At 39.0% G+C, this 24410-nt stretch overlaps 1 protein-coding gene across 1 annotated transcript; it reads left to right on the top strand.

Moving 5' to 3' along the window:
• Positions 1-3319: 3319 nt before the first annotated feature.
• LOC110945042 (N66 matrix protein-like) lies at positions 3320-4175 on the top strand. Its single transcript, XM_022186682.1, has 3 exons — positions 3320-3388; positions 3493-4041; positions 4155-4175. Exons 1-3 carry the CDS (start codon positions 3320-3322, stop codon positions 4173-4175), a joined length of 639 nt encoding a protein of 212 aa, XP_022042374.1.
• Positions 4176-24410: the final 20235 nt, after the last annotated feature.

Below are 24410 nucleotides of genomic sequence, written 5' to 3' on the forward strand. Positions count from 1 at the left end.
GATATAGAGTTCAAAATCGATCAAAAATCAACATGGGCACAAAACCAAACATAAATGACAAACATTGGGACCAAAAACATTGTTTTATTAATATTGTATTATTCAGAGTTTGTAAAATGATATCACAAGCACAGATGTCACAACTCATGAACTCACTCAACTTTTGTTGATGTTTTCAAACTACATGTATTTCAGGGAAGTAAATGTGGATCTGGCGAGTGTTCGAAGTTCCAAGTGTTGTTTGAGAATAAGAGATGTCATCCATGGTCTTAGGGTTTGGTTAGTGTGTCTTATCCTAGACGAGACACATCTTCCAAAATTGGGTTTTATTTAATGTCTTTTGTCGAGTCCTTGTGAACTCTAAAAACAAGTTGCATGGTTTGTACTCGAATTTGAATTCTATGTTTTTAAAACAATGTTGTTGTTATGTTTTTAAAAGTTAATTAATGGATGAACATCTTCAGTTTTATCATATAGTTGTTATTATGATTGAATGCAATGATATTAAGCAAGTCACACATAATCACGCTTCCGCAAAAGTCAGGGTGTTACAGTTTGGTATCAGAGCTTCGATTGTAGCGAACTAGGATTCCTTCTCGAGTCTAGACTACAATCATTAGGGCTCTCACGAAAATATTTTTACAACATGTTTTCATTGCATACACGAAACGCCCAGATCCAGGGAATAAACATTTTTACAAATAAAAAGACCAGAACCACAATGCACAGTCACTTGGTTGGTTTGGTCTGGGAGACTAGCTGGTTTAGTCTGGGAGACTAGGTGGTCTAGTCTGGGAGACTAGGAAGGATAGAAAAGATTTGTGAGGAATGATAAGAGTACATGATTACATGATTACATTGTCTTTGTTTGCATGCTAAATGTTAGTGGTTAAATATGTGCATACATTGTGATTGTTTTGTTACAGACACTATGTCATCATCCGAGAGTGGATTGTCCGACGACCATGACCCCATGGATACTGACTCTAGTGCGAGTGAGCCAGAGACCTTTACCTCAGATACTGAGAGCGACCCAGAGATGATGTCAGACGACGACGACGACTTTCAACCGTTTACGTTGCCTGATTTTGGAGTTGATTTACCGCTTGCTGATGGTATCCCAGACGAGGATCCTTTCATTGTTCCCATTCCAGTTCACGATCATCTTATCATCAGTCACCCCGATGGTCAGCATATCGTGGCACCGATCCTCGCTCCCGTTCCCCTCATGGTTATTCCACCTGAGGATTTTCCTTTTGATGATCTTTCTGACGATGATTTTGATCTGTTTGTTGATGCCTCCTGATGACGCTCATGGTGATGGAGAGCTAGATGAGGACATTGTTGCTAGTCCACTTCCTGTGATCCCTGTTGTTGAGATCTCCTCTGACTCAAGTTTACACTCTGTCCCAGATTCCTTTGAGTCTGTGTTATCTTCCGCCTTACAGGCAGTTGGATTGCGACGTTATGCCACTGATTCTGATGACGATACGACCATGTCAGCTGCACCGTCCCCTCCACATGACTTTGAGCATCGAATTGAGCCCGATTTTGTCCCTGTTGATCAGCCTGTTGATGCACCCGCTGATCCTGAGCCGATACCTGCTCCTGAGCCTTTACCTAATCACGACCCTATTCCATTTTGCTTACCTAACATTGCACCTCTCATACTTGACCCAGTTCCTACACCCGCTGACCTTCCTGTTATTGAGCCAGTCACTCCTCTACTTGCACCCGCACCCGCTGATGTTGCTCCTTTTCACCCAGTAGAGTCTGATATACACCGTGTTGACCTACCTATTGTTTTCTTACAGGATATACCGCACCATGTCCAGGGAAGGCACTTCTGGACAGCAGCCTAGCCATGAGCCTCATGGTTTGGCAGCTTTTCCCCATATACCTCAGTCTGCACCCTTTGCTCATTTTACTTCTTCACCACTTGATGAGCCATTTCGATGGTTCCCACCGTATACTATGCCGATTTCTAATCCCTACCATCCCTCGCACTTTGCTGTTTATACACGGGATAAGTTACTTCTATCACTTCAGCTTCAGTTCGAGATTGTGAGTTGTAGGATTTTGGAGCTTGAGATGACATTGCGTCCTTTACCATGTCCTTGTCAGCTAGCTTTTGTTCCCCCTCGTTCATCACCATCTCCATTTTCGCATCTTCTTGCACCTCTCACTCCGTTCCCTGAGTTTGATACTCGATTTCTTACCGTTGAGTAGCAGATCAGTTATCTGTTGCGTCATGTTTATCAGCTTGAGGAGAAGCTTGTGCATGTGCGCAGCTTGCTTTTTGTTCCTCCACCTCCTCCTCCACCACCATCAGCATAGTTGGTTTTTGGTTTTATGTAGGTAGCATTGCTTTTGATGAGAGCACCATTATTGAGCCTAGCTAGTGAAGCCTTTTGGGGACCACCTTTTGATTGTATGATTTTTCTAGACTGATAGACTTGTTGGACAATGGTAGTGTGACCCTGTGTTCCTTTTTAATACGGTGCATTTTGTAAAACATGTAACAATACTTGTGGTCGATGATTAATGAAAGCTCAATCGCCATGTTCTCATTAAATACGTTGTTAAAATTTCATGTTTATCATTTGATTGTGATGCTAAATGACATGCTTGCTATATGCTATTATATACGTACTATATAGTTATTATACGAATTAAGACCTGACCTATACAATCTTCTTTTAGAAGATGCCTCCTCGAAGGAACACTCAGTTGCCCACAACAGAGGCAGAACTGCAAGAACGGATTTCACAGGCAATTGCACAACATGAGGCCTTGCGCTCTGAACACAGCGGAGGTACCTCAGGAAACAACCCACCTCACGGTAATGTTTAAGTCACCAAAGACACATTACAATACGTTTGGACATTCCATGTGCATTTGCTAATGCTTTCTGTGAATGATGTTGCATGTACAGGCTGTACTTACAAGCAGTTCCTTGACTGCAAGCCTCTGAACTTTGACGGCACCGGAGGTGCTGTAGCTTTCGTAAGATGGGCTGAGAAGACCGATTCTGTGCTGCGGATGAGCAAGTGTGCACCGAAGCATCAAGTCACTTACATTTCAGGACTATTCCTAGATGGAGCTCTGTCATGGTGGAACCTTCAGGTTCAGACTCTAGGTGAGGCTGCAGCGTATGGTATCACTTGGGATGAGATGAAAGAGCTGATGCGCAAGAAATATTGTTCAAGGGCTGAGATTCAGAAGTTGGAAACCGAGTTTTTGGAATCTAAAAATGGATGGACCTAAGATTGCTGAGTATGTACAGAGATTCCATGACCTGTCTCGTGTTGTCCCCTACATGGTAGAGCCAGAATTCAAGCGAGTTGAACGCTTCATTTGGGTATTGGCGCCCCAAATAATGAGCATGGTGACTACTTCGAAGCCTCCAACGTCACTGAAGCCATTGACTTGAGCGTGGCACTAACCGAAGAAGCAATTACATTGAACAAGTTTTCAACCTCTGAGGGAAAGAAGAAGGAGACTCATGTCGAGTCATCAGGAGAAAACAAGAGGAAGTTCTCGAATTTCAAGAAGGGTACCCAAGGAAACAACAACAGTGGTAACAAGAAAAGAGATGCGAACCCACCAGCCGAGGTCAGGACTGGTGCTGCTACTGCTGAAGGCAAGGGGAAAGGATACCTGGGCACCGTGCCCAAGTGTGATGTGTGCCAGTTCCATCATGTCGGCCAGTGTAGGTTTAGGAAGTGTGAAAACTGTGGAAAGAATGGTCATTCGAAGGAAACGTGCTGGGCTGGTAATGGTCGTGGGAATGGTGGCCAGAGAGGTAATGGTAATGGAAATAGCAATGGAAACCATGGTGGAAACGGTTATGGAAACCGCAATCAAGGAGGAAATGGCGGTAATGGAAATCGTGGTGGTTCTGGAAATCAAGCTGGTAACGGAAACCGTGGAGCCAACAACAATCAGGGCGGTACTGGAAACAGACAAGGTTGCTTCAGCTGTGGAGATGTTGGGCATTTCAAGCGGGATTGCCCGAAGAATAATCAAGCCCAAGGAAGAGTTTTCAACATTGGAGCTAGGGAAGCTCGTCAAGATCCGAACGTAGTCACTGGTACGTTCCCTATCAACCAACACTTTGCATCTGTGCTATTTGATACTGGTGCCGATTATAGCTTCATATCCCTAGGATTTAAGAATATACTTGGGTTAGTTGCAAGTAAGTTAGATTTTCCATACTCCATAGAACTAGCTAGTGGAAAGCTAGTAGAAGCAAGCGAAGTAATTAGAGGTTGTGTGATAGAGCTTGGAGAGCGCGAGTTTACACTCGATCTTCTGCCAGTTGAGTTGGGAAGCTTTGACGTGGTAGTTGGAATGGATTGGTTGTCGAGTAACCGAGCTGAGATCGTATGTCATGAGAAGATAATTCGCATCCCGATGGCGAATGAAGAAACAATAGTAGTGCTCGGAGAAAAGCATGATACGCCTCTACGGATTATTAGTTGCTTGAAGGCACGAAAGTTTATGCGGAAAGGATGTGTTGCCTTTTTGGCTCACGTGGTTGATAAAGAAGCCGAAGAGCCGAAGCTAGAAGATATCCCTGTGGTAAGGGAATATCCTTATGTCTTCCCCGAAGACTTGCCAGGATTGCCGCCGCAACGACAAGTCGAGTTCCATATTCACTTGGTTCCAGGCGCCGCGCCTGTCGCCAAGGCACCTTATCGACTTGCTTCTTATGAGATGCAAGAGTTGTCGACTCAGCTACAGGAGCTTTTGGACAAGGGATTCATTAGACCACGCTTCTCGACTTGGGAAGCTCCAGTTTTATTTGTCAAGAAGAAGGACGGTAGTTTTCGCATGTGCAATGACTACCGAGAGCTGAACAAGTTAACCATCAAGAATCGGTATCCCTTGCCGAGGATTGATGATTTGTTCAATCAACTTCAAGGTTCGAGTTACTACTCCAAAATCGATCTTCGATCAGGCTATCACCAGCTGCGGATTCAAGAAGAAAGTATACCCAAGACTGCCTTTAGAACTCTTTATGGACATTACGAGTTTCTAGTGATGCCGTTTGGTTTGACAAATGCGCCAGCAGTGTTTATGGATTTGATGAACCGAGTTGATAAGCCATATCTCGATAAATTCGTGATTGTATTTATCGATGATATTTTGATCTATTCACAGATGAAGGAAGAGCATGAACAACACCTTAGAGCCATTTTAGAGCTGCTCAAGAAGGAGAAATTGTATGCTAAGTTCTCGAAGTGCGAGTTCTGGTTGCGTGAGGTACAGTTCCTTGGTCACGTGGTAAACAAGGATGGAATCCATGTGGATACCACCAAGATCGAGGCGATCAAGAATTGGGAAACTCCGAAGACGCCAACTGAGATCCGACGATATCTAGGCTTAGCAGGGTACTATAGTAGATTCATTGAGGATTTTTCTAAAATCGCTCAACCGCTGACCTCCCTTACTCAAAAGGACAAGAAGTACGAGTGGGGAGATAAGCAAGAAGAAGCTTTTCAGCTGCTAAAGAACAAGCTTTGCGATGCACCTATTTTATCCCTACCCGAAGGCACCGACGACTTCGTGGTATACTGTGACGCCTCGCGTCAGGGATTGGGTTGCGTGCTGATGCAGCGACAGAAGGTTATCGCTTATGCTTCATGCCAGTTAAAGGTTTATGAGAAAAACTACACCACACATGATTTGGAATTAGGCGTAGTGGTGTTTGCTTTGAAGATATGGTGACATTATTTGTATGGCACCCGATGCACGATCTTCACAAATCACAAGAGCCTACAGCATATATTTGATCAAAAAGAGCTTAACATGAGACAGTGACGATGGGTTGAGCTATTAAATGATTATGGTTGCGAAATTAAATATCATCCAGGAAAGGCGAATGTGGTAGCAGACGCCCTAAGTCGAAAAGAGATGATTAAGACCATAAGGGTTAGTGCTTTGGAGATGATTATACAGACAGACCTCTCGTTGCGTATTCGTGCTGCGCAGAGGGAAGCTCTTAAGAAAGAGAATCTTAAGGATGAATATCTCCATGGGATGGAGAAAAAGTTAGTACCCAACAAGGAAGGAACCTTGTGTTTTATGGGACGAATTTGGGTTCCCCTCTTTGGTGGTCTTAGAGATGTGATCTTTGATGAAGCTCATAAATCGAGGTACACGATCCACCCAGGATCGGACAAGATGTACCAAGATTTGAAAGACTATTATTGGTGGCCAAGACTGAAGGGCGATGTTGCTACTTATGTTGGAAAATGTTTGACTTGCGCCAAAGTAAAGGCCGAGTATCAAAAGCCTTCAGGTCTTCTGCAGCAACCTGAGATACCCATGTGGAAGTGGGAACAGATCTCAATGGATTTCGTAACGAAGTTGCCAAAGACTCCCAGAGGTCATGATACGATTTGGGTAATCGTAGACCGTCTGACAAAATCTGCGCACTTTTTGCCGATCAGAGAGAAGGATAACACTGGTAAGCTAGCTGAGTTGTACCTAAGAGAGATAATTGCACGTCACAGAGTGCCTATCTCAATTAAATCTGATAGAGATGGGAGATTTGTGTCAAGGATTTGGCAATCTTTCCAAGAAGCGTTTGGTTCTCAGTTAAATCTGAGCACAATATTTCATCCACAAACGGACGGTCAAAGTGAGAGAACAATTCAGACGCTTGAAGATATGCTACGTGCTTGCGTAATGGACTTGGGTGGCAGTAGGGACACTCACCTGCCTTTGGTTGAGTTCTCCTATAACAACAGCTACCATACAAGCATCCAAGCTGCACCGTTCGAGGCTCTCTATGGACGAAAGTGTCGATCACCGTTATGCTGGGCAGATGCAGGTGATTGACAACTGGTTGGTCCCGAACTGTTCCAAAAAACGACATATAAGATCATGCAGATCCGAGAGCGCATCAAGGCGACTCGTGATGATAAAAGAGCTATGCGGACCAAAGAAGGAAACCTTTGGAATTCGAAGTGGGTGATATGGTTTTGTTGAAAGTCTCACCTTGGAAAGGTGTGGCACGCTTTAGGAAGCGTGGTAAGTTAAACCCACGATATATCGGACCGTTCAAAATCCTGGAAAGGGTTGGTCCTGTAGCTTACAAGTTGGAGCTACCAGCAGAATTTAATGGTGTTCATGATACATTTCATGTAACTAATCTGAAGAAGAGTCCAACACAAGAGACCGTGGTTATTCCTGCTGACGAAGTTCACGTTGACGACACACTCCACTTTACCGAAGAGCCTGTTGAGGTTACAGATTGGAAGGTTAACAAGACTCAGAGGAGTAGTGTTAAGCTTGTCAAGGTTCGGTGGAACGCACGTCACGGCCCAGAGTTTACTTGGGAGCGTGAAGACCGAATGAAAGCTAAATACCCGCATTTATTCCCTAACTCCCCTGCTGCTAGTACTAAGGCTTAAAATTTCAGGACGAAATTTTCTTAACAGGGGGAGAATGTGACAACTGTCAAAATCCCAGGTATCCGTACAACTATTAAACCATGATTAGTACTTAATGACTGTGCTGAATTACAATTAACTGCTTACTGATTATTGCCATATACATGTGCATCATATGTTGCTTAATATCATATCATTATTGCATGAGGACTTTATTTGATCCATTAAATACAGTTAGGAAAGTTATCAGACAAAACGGGAAAGTGCTGGCGGGGTTCAGTAAATAGACAGACGACGTATTAAGACCTAGAATGGGCCAGAAATTAAGTATTACACTAGTATAGTGTGTAGGAAAGTAAGGATCATAAAACTGCCTTCCTAGAGATAGTTTAAGTGCCGGAAAGTGCCTAAAACTCACCTAATGTGCTGAATTCAGCATAAATCAGCATTTAAACAATCTAATGTCATGCAGAAATATGATTAAATGATCCTCAATGCTTTCCTAAGTGTCAGGAATCAAAACTCTCATAAAAGGTAACATAAAACACATTGTGACAACCCTCATAATTTCATGTATCCGTACAATTTATTAATGATAATTAAAGTGCTTGATGACTGTGCTAAATCATTTAACTGCTCTCAGATTTCTGTGTTATACTTACATGTGCTTGTTAACATACTAGTTGTGTACAGAAAAGTTACTAAATAGTCCGTTATGCTTTCCTGAGTGTTGAAAATTAAAAATGTTACAAAAATATATATATAGGACACGTTACGGATTAATTAAGCACTTTAATGGAACAACACCGAACCGAACAACTGGACTTTACCCGGAACACAAAAATATTGTCAAACACATTGTTTTTATTTTTCTGAGCTAGTTAGGGTCCCCGAACACCCTAACACACTATATATTTAATAACACACCATAATGCACTAACTAAACACTTGATTTCTAACTAGATTAGTAACTAAACAATTGAAACCCAACTAGACCAACCCCCCCCCCCTAAAACCGGTTGTATAAGTAGCCCCCACCCTTGATTTCTTTGAATTAAAAATGAGATTATGTCTAGTACTTTACAAGCACATTACACAAAGGGTTAAGGAGTGTTGGAAGGATCTCTTTATAAACCTCTAATCCCTCATTCATCATCATCTACACACCAACAACACCCTCATACTCTCCTCTCTCCCTCTTGGTCACGGCCGCAAACCACCATCACCTACCATCACCTTCAATCTTGTTTCATCCATTCTACGAGCATACATAGGTGTTAGAAGGCATACAACGAAGCTCGATGTGTTCGGAAGTTGAAGGACCACTCTCATCTTCTTTTATCCACCACATTTCTTCACTTGAACTTCCCTAGTCTTGAACTAGTGGTAAGAACTTACATCCGTTCATTTTCCATGTTATTTAAGTGGTTAATGATGTAGCATAGTCAAAATATTAAGAACACTAATGAACCTTATGAAGAAGACATGAACATAAACTTGTTAGATGAAGAAATCATGATATTCATGTGTTGTGATGCTTGTTGGTTATTGTTTACTCATGTTGTTGATATGGACCATCATATGGTCTTGCTAGATCATGATTAAAAACATGATCTAGCAAGATGAGAAAGTAAAAATGTTGTAGGATGATGGAATCATCCACACATAAACTATGAACTTGAATGAATAAATGTTTTCTTGAAAAATAAAGATCAAAGTAGGTTGTAATCATAAAGATCTGAAGATCTATGAGTGGTTTTTCGAAAGAACCAAGTGAAAAATATAAGTTTCATTAAAACTTGGATCTTACATAAACTAATCACATTTTTGGTGGATAAACAAGTGTAGAAACACTTTTATGACAAGAAAACTTCATGAAGAAATATTTTTAGAAAATAAGATTGGAAGTTGTAAACACACAAACTCTTTAAAAATAAAGTTTTTAAAGAACTAATCACATTTTAAAAGGTAACAAGACTTACTATGGACACTAGTAAGTTACTACATATTTTTATAAATTTTCAAGTTCATGAGTTTATAGTTTATGCTTGTTTTTGGCAAGCTCGGAAAGTAGAGGTTGTATATTATTGATTGAGAATTGTTTGAATGAATTTTTGAAAAGAAAATGATATGCTAGTAAGCATGGACACCTCCATTTACAAAAGAAACTTTGGCGAAATTTTTCTAAAATTCCAACACTTAGAAAAAGATTTTTCTAGCAAGTGTTTACAAACATATTTTTAACCTTGTTTTCAAAATAAACTTCGCCATGATTCTTATTACAAAATACTAAGTGTCGGAGGATGATTTTCGTAAATAAAATTTGATAAATATATATTTAGAATATATATATCTTATATTAGAACACTTGTGTGGATACTCGTTTATTTGTGATATAGTTATATTATTTTAGGGTAAAATAATGTAACTTAGCGATATAACTTGACAGTTGAATTGTGTGGTATGTGGTAGAAGTAATGAGTAAATAAACCGTACGTAGGATACGTGTTATGCATGAGAAACTAATTGTTATATGTACCTTATTAGGACGTGCTTGATTTCCTGATTTATTTGAGTAATTAATCTAACCGAGCAAACCAAGGTGAGTTCACACACTTTCTAAGGCATGGGATTCCCGGTGGTTGGGAATGGGTTAAAGAATTAAAAAGGAATCTGCATATCCTCCTTGGGTAGGATATGTACGGCCATCCTCCTTGGGTAGGATGCCAATATTAATCCTGCGTATTCTCCTTGGGTAGAATACATACGTTCGTCCTCCTTGGGTAGGACAACAACCTTAAAACTTACTAGACAAAACTCTATCATGAAGTCCCTCAATTTATATCGACTTAATCGCCGAGGCCAATGGCGAGCGGTTCATTAGTTAATAGCGCTATTAGGTTTAACAAACCTCACACCGTGCCAGTCGGACGGGCGTGTACTAATGGACTATGGCAAACTGTCAGTGATGATAGACACTGATGTAGGGCACAAATTATTTGCGTTAGTAGTCGATATGGTACGGTCTAGTGGTTCACATGGGGAAGCCCCCACTGATCATGGATATGGTTTGGGTTATAAAGAATGAACTGGTTAATTATACTTTCAACTACGGGGTAACCCCCACGGCAATTACGCCAATGAAAGACAAACCACGTTTTCGGAAACAACTTAAAACAAAACAACCAAACGTGAACTCACTCAACTTTGTTGTTGACTCGTTGTTACATGCCTTACAGGTCGTTAAATGCTTACGGAGCTTGCACGAGGAGGCGGTTGTTATGGAATATGGATCGTTATGTTTCATGTTAAACATTTAATCCTTATGAACTTATTAAACCTACGTTTTGGACTTTAAACTTATGAACTATGAACTTATGTTTTGGACTTATGTTTTATGCTTCCGCTGTTAACTTAAAGTCAGTTACCTTCTTTAGGTCACCACTTATGTTGTGGTTGGTTTTATTTACTTAATTACGTTATTCAATATGATTGGTGGCTCGATCCTGGTCATGTCACGCCTCCAAGCGGTGATACTCCGCATGGTGGATTTTGGGGGTGTGACACACACAAAATTGTGTAATTTAGCACCTTAACGAACCAGTAACCAACCGAACAACCGGACACTACCCGAAACACCAATTTTTTACTAGAAGCACTGTTTTAACATTACCAAGCTAGTTATGGTCCCCGGACATCATAACACCTCATAAAATATCTAGTAACTAAATCCTAACTACATACTTGATTTTTAACCTAAGTAACTAACTTAGTTACAAACCTAGTCTACATACCCCCCCCCACACCTATGAAATCGACCAACATGGCCCCTACCAATAGGTTTTCTTTGAATTAAAATTGGATTATGTTGGCTCTTTAATGAAATATATCCATGAGTTAAAATGTTAAAATGGACTATAAGTAAACATGCAAGACCATAACTCTCATTCTACACACACTAAAACACACACAACTCTCTCCTTCTCCCACTTGTGTTCTCGGCCGAACCCAACAACACCACCATCACCGTCATTCATCCATCCTACATCCATTCCAAGCATATACAAGTGTGATATAAGGTGCATAAGGAAGCTAGGAGCTTTCGAAAGATCAAGGACCTCTTTCATTTGCTTTTGTCCATCTCTTATCTTCTCTTGATCATCCCTAGCCTTGAGCTAGTGGTAAGAACTTTGATCTTGCTATTTTACATCTATTTCAAGTGGTTAAAAGATATTACATAATGATATCATGAAGAACACTAAGAATCACAAGAATAAAACTTGAACATAAGCTTGAATAATGAAGAAACTAAGTTGTTTATGTGTTGATTTTCTTGTTGATTGTTGTTTATTCATGTAGTTGATGTAGATCATCATATGATCTTGCTAGATCATGATTAAAAACATAATCTAGCAAGATGAGAGGATGAAAGTGTTGTAGGATCATAGATCATCCTCATAAGAAACATGAACTTGAAAGAACATGTGGTTTTCTTGAAGAAATAATGATCAAAGTAAGTTGTAATACTTGTAGACCTAAAACTTCATGGATGGTTTTTCAAAGGAACCAAGTTAAAAACACAAGATTTACTTGATCTTGGTTCTTACATAAACAAACCTTATTTTGGTGGTTAATAAAGTGTAGAAACACTTATGTAACAAGAAAGATCCATGAAGAAACATTTTTTAGAAAACATGAATATAAGTTGTAAACATCTACTTTCTTTAAAAATGAAGATTTTAAAGAATCAATCACACTTTAAAGGGTAACAAGACTTACTAGATACACTAGTAAGTTACTACAAATTTTTGTGAAATTTCAAGTTCATGAAGTAGTAGATTATACATGTTTTTGGCAAAATTGGTAAGTAAAGATTGTTTATTGTTGATTGTGAATTGATTGTGTTGATTTTACAAAAGAAAATGATATACCTTCAAGGTATGGAAACCTCCATTTTTAGGGGAAACTATGGAAAAATTTTTCTAAAAATTAAACACTTAGAAAAATATTTCTAAACAAATATTTACAAGTGTTTTTTAAACCATATATTTTTACATAAACTTTGCCATAATTTTTGGTTACAAAAATATAAATATTGGAGGTTGGTTTTTATAAATAAAAGTGACTAAATATGTATTTAGGGAATATATATTTACACCATGTGTGTGATTATTTGTATACTTTATGTATTAGTTATATTATTTTAGGACATGAAATAATATAACTCATCAAAATACCAAAAATTACAATCCAAAATGTTACCAAAATTCCAAGAATATGAATATACAAGTTATACACAAAATATTATTGAAACCGAACCAAGGAATATAACTTAAAAAATACTCCGGAAATAATATTCATATGTATATTTTGGCAAATAATATCTAGGACACCAAGTGAATAAAATTATGATTTTTACAATTACTACAAGAATATATCATATTTTTGACAAGAGAAAAATATATTATTTTTGGCAAGTATAAATATATATTTTTCTGGAAATTTTTAGAAGATATATTATTTTTGAAAGAAATATATATTTTCTCAACAAACATGAAATACGATATTTTTGGGGTTACAGATATATTTTCTCAAATAAATATAAAATACATCATTTTTGGAGAAAAATAAGTTTAAATATATTTTCCAAGTTAGACTTGAAAATGTATTATTTTGGAACTTATATGAAAATACAAATATTTTTTGCCAAAGGAAAATTATAAATAATTTTTCTATGTAATATTTATTGAAATATATATTTGGAAATATACATTGGTGAACTTTTATTAAAGATAATATTCCGGAATAATTAATACGAAATTAAGTATAAGAATACTTAATGAATACAATAAAGACACGTATTCTCGTACGTATAAATACACACCGGAATACGACCCCAAATACATGGCAAAAATACACAAGTATAAGATACCCCCATCCTTGGGAAGGAAATACAAGTATAAATACTTGAAAATTACTAAGTTAAAATATATTGTTTTAACAATTATTCCAAAATTTAGTAAACATAATTTAAGTTAAAATATTTATTATTTTAACAAATAATTATATAACTTGGAATAATATTGAAGTCACAAAGAACGTAACTCAAAGACACTAATTAATACCAAGTCAAGGCACGACCCGCTCGTCTAATAGATCATAGTACGTTGTAGGTAGCCGTGTACGCTAGGCGAAGCTTGAGTTACTGTGATTCGAAGACGCAAGAATGTGAGTTCATGTTCCCCTTTTCTTTAACTGTTTTCGGTTTTATAACTTCCGGGGGTGAAGTACATGTTACAATCTGTTTACAAACGTTTATACGTGGTATGGTTAGCTAAGGAAGGGTACTGCTATATCATGTGAGTGGTGGGTACGACGCTTAAGACCATCAATCCTCATTGTAGGACCGAGGGACATGAGTGATAGATCTATTTGGGTGTAGTGAGCCCACACCCGTGTGGACCAGGGTGGCCCACGAGGTGACTATGTCTTATTGCCGGAGACAAATTTGCTAGGTTTGAGTCTTCCTGCATCACATCACACATATTAATGGCCTTGCAAACCATTAATGATCTGGTTTTCTTTGTTGCTTTCATACCGGGGTTTTACAAATATACAAACATTTTTATAACGATTTCAAAGGTTTATTCAAACATTCATGAACTCGCTCAACTTTTGTTGATGTTTTCAAACTACATGTATTTCAGGTAAGTAAATGTGGATCTGGCGGGCATTCGGAAGTTCCAAGTGTTGTTTGAGAATAAGAGATGTCATCCATGGTCTTAGGGTTTGGTTAGTATGTCTTATCCTGGACGAGACACATCTTCCAAAATCGGGTTTTATTTAATATCTTTTGTCGAGTCCTTGTGAACTCTAAAAACAAGTTGCATGGTTTGTACTCGAATTTGAATTATATGTTTTTAAAACAATGTTGTTGTTATGTTTTTAAAACTTAATTAATGGATGAACATCTTCGGTTTTATCATATAGTTGTTGTTATGATTGAATGCAATGATATTAAGCAAGTCATACATAATCACGCTTCCGCAAAAGTCAGGGTGTGACATTTAAACTAAACACCTACATGATTTACATTAAACAAAACTGTGAACTTGCCAACTTTATGTTGACACACTTTTCTGCAAGCTTGTAGGTCGGTAGATACATCATGCTTGTGAACTTGCAAGCTGAGGAGCAAGTGTATCATGGGATGTGTTAACTAATTAAACAATGAATGTTATGCTTTTTAAATAGTTTGTTTTCTTATGATCAAACATTTACAATTGCTTCCGCTGGACGTAAACATTGTTGAGACGTTTATTATTGAAATGCACTATTCGTGTTGGACATGATGTTTGTGTTTTTTATTAATTACTATTAGTTCGACATGATTGGTGGCTAGATCCTGGTACGTCACATGCCTCGCGGTGAAATCCTCATGTGGTATTTTGGGGGTGTGACAGTTTCGTATCAGAGCCATTGGTTATAGTAAACTAGGTTTTAAAACGTTTTTATAAAACCAGACTATAACCGAATGAACTCTGAAAGCGACCGTGACACTATGCTCCAGATTGCAAGGTTTGTCTTTTGTTATCATATACGTTATACATCTAACATACACATATGTTGGGATTGAACCCTAACAAAGGAACAGATAATGTAAAGCCAAAACCGGATCACATTAGTGGACTATCAATAAGCAGCAGTTTACTCTTTGCTTTCCCCTTGACAGTGGTATTCTAACAGCTGACGGATCTTAAGTGCTGCTCAACTACAACAACTAATGAATCAAACGCTGATGATACTCTAAAAGACTGCTGAAGACAAACACTGTTGCTCTATCTACTGTTGTGTTCTAAGTACTGCTGAAGACTCAAGCACTGCCCACTCAAAGACTGATCACCTTTGAAGAAAGCACTGAAGTTCAACATCAGTGCTCAGGCTACAACAGTGGAATGTGAAGCAGTAGTTATCTCAAGTTTGCATTATACTGATTATCAGATGTTGTATATCAGTAGTTTGTATAGAACAGTGTTTATTGGTTGTTAGGTCGTTAGATGTCACTATCATGGTGACGTCAGCCAAGATGCTTCAGTGGTTTGGACTGCCTATAAATGTAACAGTACCCTGCACTGTTACATTTGATTGACTGAGTAGATTCTTCTTCTCCAGTCTAATCCTTTCATCTTGTGCAACCAACCTTGGGGTATCTGGCTGAGGGGGAGCTTAGTTTCTGTAAACATGCTGTAATTATTTGCTTTGTATTTTCAATCATTCAACTCAATGAAAAGCACTTGTTTATCAAACTATTTTCTTCCTTGATTGTGTTTATACAGTTTGTATCCATTTCCGCTGCACTTTACATTGTTACATATTCATTGATTCATACAAACAAACACAGTCATGAGAGCCTCGGATCCTAACAACATATGCATTGCATTGCATATAGTTACACACACAACATTACAGCACAATTACATGTATTACTTACTTACATTATGATGAGTCGTTAGTATGACATTATCTCTAGACCTTTTTGTGATCGCTATCACTCTTACAACACCCACTTTTGATACTCGAATCTGAGGATCTTTAGACACAAGTTAGGGGGAACTAAGATGAACAAGCAAATCATATTATCATTACGGGTGGACACGTAATAATCATTTGGGGTGCATGTGAGTCCCAATGAGACCTAGCGTGTGTAAAGGATTCTGACCCATTAACCGACATAATTGGGGATTTAACTATCCCTAGCAGCCATGGTGATGTTTGACTCCTACTTGATCATGATCTTTCCTCTCCTTTCCAAACCATTTTTAACCTAGATGATATTGGGTGTTGCTTGAACACTTATCTAACCGTCTAGAGATTGACCGGGAATGTTTTGTGTTAGTGCAAAATGTTTCTGAGTTAGTTATCGAAGCATCGAATGTTTGGTCTATACTCTTTCTACGTTTCTTGTTTACATATATTCAACGGGTTAGCACCCCAGATCAAGGGTATAGATATCCCTCCTAGTCTCGACAAATTACCGTGGATCATTTGTTTGGCACACAAGGTTACTGATCAAGAAGTTGAACTTGGTACACTACCAGAGCGTGGTGTCATGATAGCCCCGATTACCGACAATAAGCGCAGGTGGAATAACTCACACATGGCCTCTAGCTCCAGCCAGCAATAGGAGAGGGCCGACAACAACAACAACAACTTCAATCAATCTTCTTCTACTAATCAGAACCAAGGATCTAGTCAGAATCAGGGCTCGTACGTTGGCAAGCAACCGAAGTGTAACAAGTGTAACTACCATCATCATGAGCAGTGCACTCGAACATGTAAGAGGTGTCACAAAGTGGGCCATATGGAGAAAGATTACAGAGCTCCGTTCCCGAAGCAACAGCAACGGTGTAACACCCCGTGTTCGAGGGTCAAAGTCAAAGTTAAGAATGAAGTCAAAGGAAGAAAAGATTGCTAATTGCGATCTGTCACTCCTTGCTCAACTCTTGTTTTGACTTCTTTGACTTGTAGATAATCTATTTATTTTATCGTAATAGTTGTATTATGTGGAGTACTTGTTAATGATCGAGGTTTAATCGCTATTTATTGCATGTTTTATCGCTTTATCGCTTATCGCATCGCAATCGCATTCGCAACTCAAATTATGCGTTCTGGATATTGTTTTACGTGTGTGTGCTATTTATGTGTTACTTGTGCATGTTTAATTATGTTTATGTTTGTGGTGATTAATCAAAACATAATCGCAACTCTATCGCAATCGAATAGCAAACGTTTACGCCAGTTATTCATGATGATTGTATGTTAGATATAGTATTTGTGTGTTTATTAATAATCTATCGCATCGCTCGCTCGAAACGCATCGCAACGCTCAACACGCTAATCGAAACGACAAAACTCAACACGCCGGACACCAGGATCGAGTGGCCATTCGATCGGATTGCCATCCGTCGAATTGTCACCCGGTCGAATCGCCTTCCGATCGGTGACCCATCCGACCCTTGCACACTTTCCTCTTTTGAAAACCCTATAAATACCCTCCTGTCACATCATTTGTGATGTGACAGCTCTCCCACTCGACCAGCGCACTCAGGACCTTCTTTCTCTCGATTTCTCGCAATTCTTGTAAGCTTCCAACCTAAATCTTGTACTTTTATGATCTACACAGACTTGTTCACCATTCTCTCCTTTGAATCTTAACTTTTAACCGTGAAATCAGTGGATTTGAGGTGTTCTAGGTTGATGTCATCATGGAGTTCTTATGAAATTCAAGTGTTGGCCTCATTCCGCTAAGAACAACTTAGATCTAGAAGATTTCCACAAGATTAATCAATGTTTTCGCTTAGATCTACACATATTCATGGTTAAAAAGATTGAAAGATGGTTTTCTAACTTTCTTTCAACTCTTTTACACTCAATGCACTCAAAACCGATAGATTCGAAGCTCGTTCTGATCTTCTACTCCTTCTTAGTGATGTGTCGGTTCGAGATTTGATTTCCATCAGAGAGACTACCGATCTCGGGTTAAACATGAAAAACCATCTCGAATAGTTAACTGGTCGGACTAGGGTGATTCCCGTACGATCAGGTCACTTGGGTCAAGATGGGGTTTCTGTTGTTTAGCACGTCATCACACCGTCTCGATCAAAACTGCAAAAACTTTCAAAACAATCAAGGGTTAAAGACGATCAGGTCGTTGGGACGGATTGTCATCCGATCGGGTTGCCGTCCGATCGGGTTGTCGTCCGATCGGATTGCCATCCGATCAAACAGCCATCCGATCAGCTTAGACTTAGTCCCACACATAAACTTTTATTTTCAACCCTTCAAAGATCTGTACGTCGAACAGATTGCCGTCCGATCGGATTGCCATCCGATCGAACGACCATCCGACCATGTGACATTTGGAACTTCAACACTTAAACAATTTTCAACATGTTCAATGCATAATCAGTAACCAACGGATTGCCACCCGATCGGATTGTAATCCGATCGGATGACAGTCCTGCTGTGAACTTGTTCTCACTAAGTGTCCTACTGTCACGGCCCCCGACCCGGTTTGACCCGTTTCCAGAGCCGCGGGACAGGAATCCCGTGGTATTTTAATTTAGGCGACAGCGGAAGTCTTTTTAAAACAGGATCTTTCAATAATTTAAACTGCCCATTTCATAACTTAGGGATAAATTCCCGAAATTTACAATAATGTGATTTCTCAGGGAAATCTTTATTTTCAAAACATGTTCATTTCTTTATTTACATTGAGCCACTTTTCTAAGTTGGGAGTGCTCCACGACACTTTTCATTGCTCATACCATATCACCTGAAACATGTTTGAAAAAGGTTTTGTCAGCGGGGAAATACTGAGTGAATCATTCAGTTTACTGAAAACGACACATTTGTTATAATCTACAGTATTAAGGGGAATTACAATGTTTCTGATATCAAACCAACTACCCACAGTATTTGTCACTCGACCATCCATTGGCTAGCCCATTTGTCCAATGGTGTCTGTGACTGTGGTCAGATCACCCCTTGGCCACCCGTTTGTCCAAGTGTGACGGGAAATAAGTAATGTATACAAAACCCCACATACCGGCTGTAATTTGGTGATTACATAGACTTAATCACTGTAATTATAACTTTAAAAATAACTTGGAGTTTTGTAAAACAGTTGACTCACAAACTGTGAGAAAAGAGTTTATAAAAGAGGAATGACTCACATTGCAGATTTACGAGCAGAGTATAAGCTTTACTGATTAGCCTTTTAACCTAATTTAAATAACAATGCACACACAAACGGGATTAGTAACTAATTCGGCAGTTACGTCAATTCACGAGATTAAACCCTCACAACTATTATCAAGTGCGATACTTAACAATTCAATGGATTCACAACGAATGACAGAGCATAGTCCGAATTCGAACAGCACTCAAACATTCAAGTTGAAATCACAATGAATAACAAAGTACAAGCTCAATTTGAGCAGCACTCGGACAATCGTTGGATAGTTATAATCGATCGGACGTTGAATCGTAATAGCGATCGAGTTATTACCCTGATTGCGGCAGCACCTCGTGATCGTGTGTGTGTTTATTGTGATATAATGGCCTGAACTCGACGTACACAGAGACAATTTACGTCGTTTCAACTCCCCTGTGCAAGTCCCAATGTCGGCTATTTATAGCCAAAATTTGGCCTTGCTTACGGACCGTAAGCCTGATCCCTTACGGTCCGTAAGGGATACCTATTTGTCCTAGACTTGCCTTGCACGGGAGTAGCTTGCATGAATCAACAATTTTAGCCAATCAGAGCTAAACATCGTTTTGTTTAGATAACTATTCAACTAGGGTTTACCCCCCTCGAGTTTTAGGGGCCCTGATCCTGATTCTGATTGTTCTGAAAATTTTAGGGCTAGTGCAGAATTACTTGGGTGTCTCAATTAGGGTTCTCTTATTGACTAATTATTGTCCTAACTATTGATTTTAGTGGCAGTTGTTACATCCTCCCCACCTTTAGAAAAATCTCGTCCTCGAGATTTACTGAAATAGATGAGGATACTTTCGCTTCATTTCTGATTCCAGTTCCCAAGTGTATTATGGTCCTCTCCTGGATTCCCATTTGACTTTTACTAGCACTAGTCGTTTGTGTTTGAGAAACTTAATCTTCCGATCTTCTATTTGTAGGGGTTTCTCTACGAATTTCAGCTTTTCATTTACCTCTATATCTTGAAGAGGTACTACCAGGGATTCGTCTGATAAACATTTCTTGAGATTGGATACATGAAACACATCATATATTCCAGCTAACTCTTCTGGTAGTTGTAAACGATAAGCTACTGGTCCTATTCGTTGGATCACTGGGAATGGTCCAACATATCTGGGACTCAGTTTTCCTTTCTTACCGAATCGTACTACTCCTTTCCAAGGAGATACTTTTAATAGTACTTTGTCTCCGACTTGGAATTCTAACGGCTTGCGGCGATTGTCTGCATAGCTCTTCTGACGATCTCTAGCAGTCTTCAGTCTTTCCTTGATTTGCGATACCTTGTCAGTAGTTTCTTGCACAATCTTTGGACCCGATAATTGACTTTCTCCTATTTCTGCCCAACATACGGGAGTTCTGCACTTGCGTCCATACAGTGCTTTGAATGGAGCAGCTTCGATGCTTGAATGATAACTATTGTTATAGGAGAATTCAATTAATGGTAAATGGCTATCCCAATTACCACCAAAGTCAATTACACATGCTTGGAGCATGTCTTCCAGGGTTTGTATCGTTCTTTCACTTTGTCCGTCCGTTTGAGGATGATATGCGGTACTTAAATTGAGTCGAGTTCCCATTGCTTCTTGGAAACTTGTCCAGAAACGGGAAGTAAAACGACTATCTCTATCCGATACAATGGAGAGTGGGACTCCATGTAAGGATACTACTTCATCTACATACAACTTGGCTAACCTTTCCATGCTAAAGGTTTCCTTCATTGGTAGAAAATGAGCTGATTTGATTAATCGATCCACAATTACCCAAATAGCATCATTACCTTTTCTGGTTTTGGGTAACTTAGTAACAAAATCCATTGTTATGAGTTCCCATTTCCATAAAGGCATTTCTAACTGTTGTAGTAGTCCTGAAGGTTTCTGATGTTCGGCTTTGTGTGAACAGGTTAGACACTTAGACGTATTCGGCTATATCCTTTTTCATTTCTATCCACCAAAAATTATTTCTTAAATCCTGGTACATCTTATTATTTCCTGGATGTACAGTATACCTAGATTTATGAGATTCTTCTAAAATCTTATTTCTTAATTCTCCTTGCTTAGGTACCCAAATTCGTTTCTTGTGGAATCTCCAAATTCCATTTTTCCTTGTTCTAATTCCTTTAGGTAACCTTTCATTCCTTCGGCATCATCCTTGATTGCCGTTCCCTGAATTTTCTTCGTTTGTTCCATTAAATCTAATTGTAGATTTAATCTAAGAGCACGGACTCGCTTTTGCTTTTCATGATATTTACGATTTAAGGCGTCTGCGACTACGTTTGCCTTTCCTTCGTGATACTGAATATCACAGTCGTAATCACTTAAGATTTCCATCCACCTTCTTTGCCTCATATTTAACTCTTTTTGCCCAAATATATACCTTAAACTCTTATGGTCCGTATAGATAGTAAACTTACTTCCATACAGATAATGTCTCCAAATCTTAAGAGCAAAAATTATAGCTCCTAGTTCTAGGTCATGAGTCATATAATTTTCTTCGTGCTTTTTCAATTGCCTAGAGGCATACGCAATTACCTTTTTGCGTTGCATCAACACACATCCATATCCTAATTTTGAAGCATCAAAGTATACTTCAAAATCCTCAGTTCCTTCGGGTAAAGCTAAAATTGGAGCATTTGTCAATTTGTGCTTTAGAATCCTAAAAGCTTCCTCTTGTCTAGATCCCCATTCAAACTTAACGGCTTTACAGGTTAACTTAGTTAAAGGTACAGCTATCCTAGAGAAATCTTTAATAAATCGTCTATAATATCCAGCTAATCCTAGAAAACTTCTAACTTCCATAGCCGTTCGTGGAGCTTTCCAATTCGTGATTGCTTCTATTTTAGCAGGATCTACGTGAATTCCTTCGTGATTCACCATATGACCTAAAAATTGCACTTCTTGTAGCCAGAATTCGCACTTCGAGAATTTGGCATAAAGCTTTTCCTTTCTTAATAATGTTAAGAGTGCATGCAAGTGTTCACAATGTTCCTCCTGACTTTTGGAATAAATGAGTATATCGTCAATGAACACGATTACAAATTTATCCAAGTATGGTTTACAGATTCTATTCATCATGTCCATAAATGCAGCTGGAGCATTTGTTAATCCAAAGGGCATGACTGTAAACTCATAATGACCATACCTAGTTCTGAAAGCGGTTTTAGGTATGTCCTCCTCTTGTACTTTCAATTGGTGATATCCAGATCTTAAATCTATCTTAGAGAAATACCTAGCTCCTTGCAATTGATCAAAAAGATCATCAATCCTAGGTAATGGGTATCGGTTCTTAATTGTAACTTTATTCAATTCCCTATAATCGATACACATTCTCATTGATCCATCTTTCTTTTTCACAAACAACACTGGTGCACCCCAAGGGGATGAACTAGGTTGTATAAATCCTTTGCTTAGTAATTCATCTAATTGCTTTTTCAATTCTAGCATTTCAGTAGGTGCTAATCGATAAGGTGTCTTAGCTATTGGTGCAGTACCTGGAATTAAATGAATTCTAAACTCTACTTCCCTATCAGGTGGTAAACCAGGTAATTCTTCTGGAAAAACATCTGGGTATTCTGAAACTATAGGATGTCCTGTAGTTCCTTACTTTTAGTGTTAATGATTACAGAAATCATATACACAATTTCTTGTTTCCTTGAATAACTAGCCAATTTCATTACTGAAATGAATTTCAGTGGCTTTCGAGGTCTATCTCCTGTAATTAGAATTACTTCTCCTGTGGGGGTACGGATTTCTACAGAATTCTTATCACACAGGATTCGAGCATGGTTGGCTATTAACCAATCCATTCCTAATACCACATCGAATCCGGCTAAATTCATAGGTAACAGGTTTGCAGAAAACTTATGACCTAACAATTCTATCTTTACTTCTTTCAAAACCTTGTCTATGTTGACAGAATTTCCATCTGCCGTTTCAACAGTAAAGATCTGCCTAAGGGTATTTAGTGGTAAGTTAAGAGCTAGACAGAAGGCAGTATTAATGAAACTTTGGTTTGCACCAGAATCAAATAATACTTTTGCATAGACGTTATGCACTAAGAACGTACCCGCTATCACGTCTGGAATGAGTTCGGCTTCTTGAGTGGTCAGCTGGAATGCTCGTGCATTTTTCTTAGTAGTTCCTTCAGTCGTTTTAGCTCTACTGTCTGCTGGTTTAGCTAACTTAGGACATTCAGATTGGAAGTGTCCCGTTTCTCTGCAGTTATAACAGATTCTTGTTTTCCTTCTGCAGTCTTCTTCCCGATGTCCTTTCGCCTTGCAGAAGTTGCAAAATATATTGCACTGTCCATAGTGTTTCTTTTTGCAATTTCTGCAGAAAGGAGGTGACGAGGATTGCCCTGTTCCCCTCTTTTTGAACTTATTGTTACTATTACCCATGCGAAATCCTTGGGTAATCTTCTGAGCCAATTCCTTCTTGCGATTTTCTTCTCTGGTGCGGACTAGTTCATCGGTTAAGGTATTAGCTAATTCCACAGCATCGTCAATCGTGCGTGGTCTCGCAGCTTTAACGATGTTACGGATTTCTCCAATTAATCCCCAAATATAACGGGAAATAAGTACCGGTTCTGGCGAAGCCAGGGAAGGTACCACTCTCGCATATTCGAAGAATGTCGAAGTATATTCTCGACAGTCTACACCTAACATACGATGGAACTTATTTGCCATTTGTTCCTTCTCGTATTCGGGACAGAATTTTCTTTCGACAAGACTCTTAAATTCTTCCCAATTCATTGCATAGGCCACCCTTCTTCCTTTTGCTTGTAGCACCGTGTTCCACCATTCTAACGCCCCTTCTTTGAACAAGTTTGATGCATACATCACTTGATCTTCTTCAGCACATTTACTTATTGCAATTACTGCCTCGGTTTTCTCTAACCAACGCAGTGTTGCAGTTGCCCCTTCATTACCTGCAAATTCTGCGGGTTTACAGGCAAGAAATTCTTTGTAAGTGCAACCAGACGTTGCAGCTTTCATTTTCTTAGGGAGTGGGGCCTGTTGCGGATCATGATCGTCATGGTTGCCGCCTCCATTTATGTTGTTACTGCCGTTATCTTCCGGAATACGTTTACTAGGAATTAATTGTGGTTCGGCAGGTTTCTGAATAGCAGCCACGATTTCTGGAATAGCATTGGCTATCCCTTGAGCAATAAAGTGTTTAATATCTTGTCTAGTTCTATATTGATCTTCCTGATTTTGCTCGGACTGATTTACT

Source organism: Helianthus annuus, chromosome 8 (genome assembly GCF_002127325.2).
Source record: "Helianthus annuus cultivar XRQ/B chromosome 8, HanXRQr2.0-SUNRISE, whole genome shotgun sequence".
NCBI classification, from domain to species: domain Eukaryota; kingdom Viridiplantae; phylum Streptophyta; class Magnoliopsida; order Asterales; family Asteraceae; genus Helianthus; species Helianthus annuus.

Coding starts and splice junctions, on each gene's coding strand:
- LOC110945042 (XM_022186682.1), top strand. CDS start 3,320: ATGGTAGAGCCAGAATTCAAGCGAGTTGAACGCTTCATTTGGGTATTG. Junction 3,389..3,492: donor CGCCCCAAATAATGAGCATG/GTGACTACTTCG, acceptor TCTGAGGGAAAG/AAGAAGGAGACTCATGTCGA. Junction 4,042..4,154: donor ATAATCAAGCCCAAGGAAGA/GTTTTCAACATT, acceptor TGCCGATTATAG/CTTCATATCCCTAGGATTTA.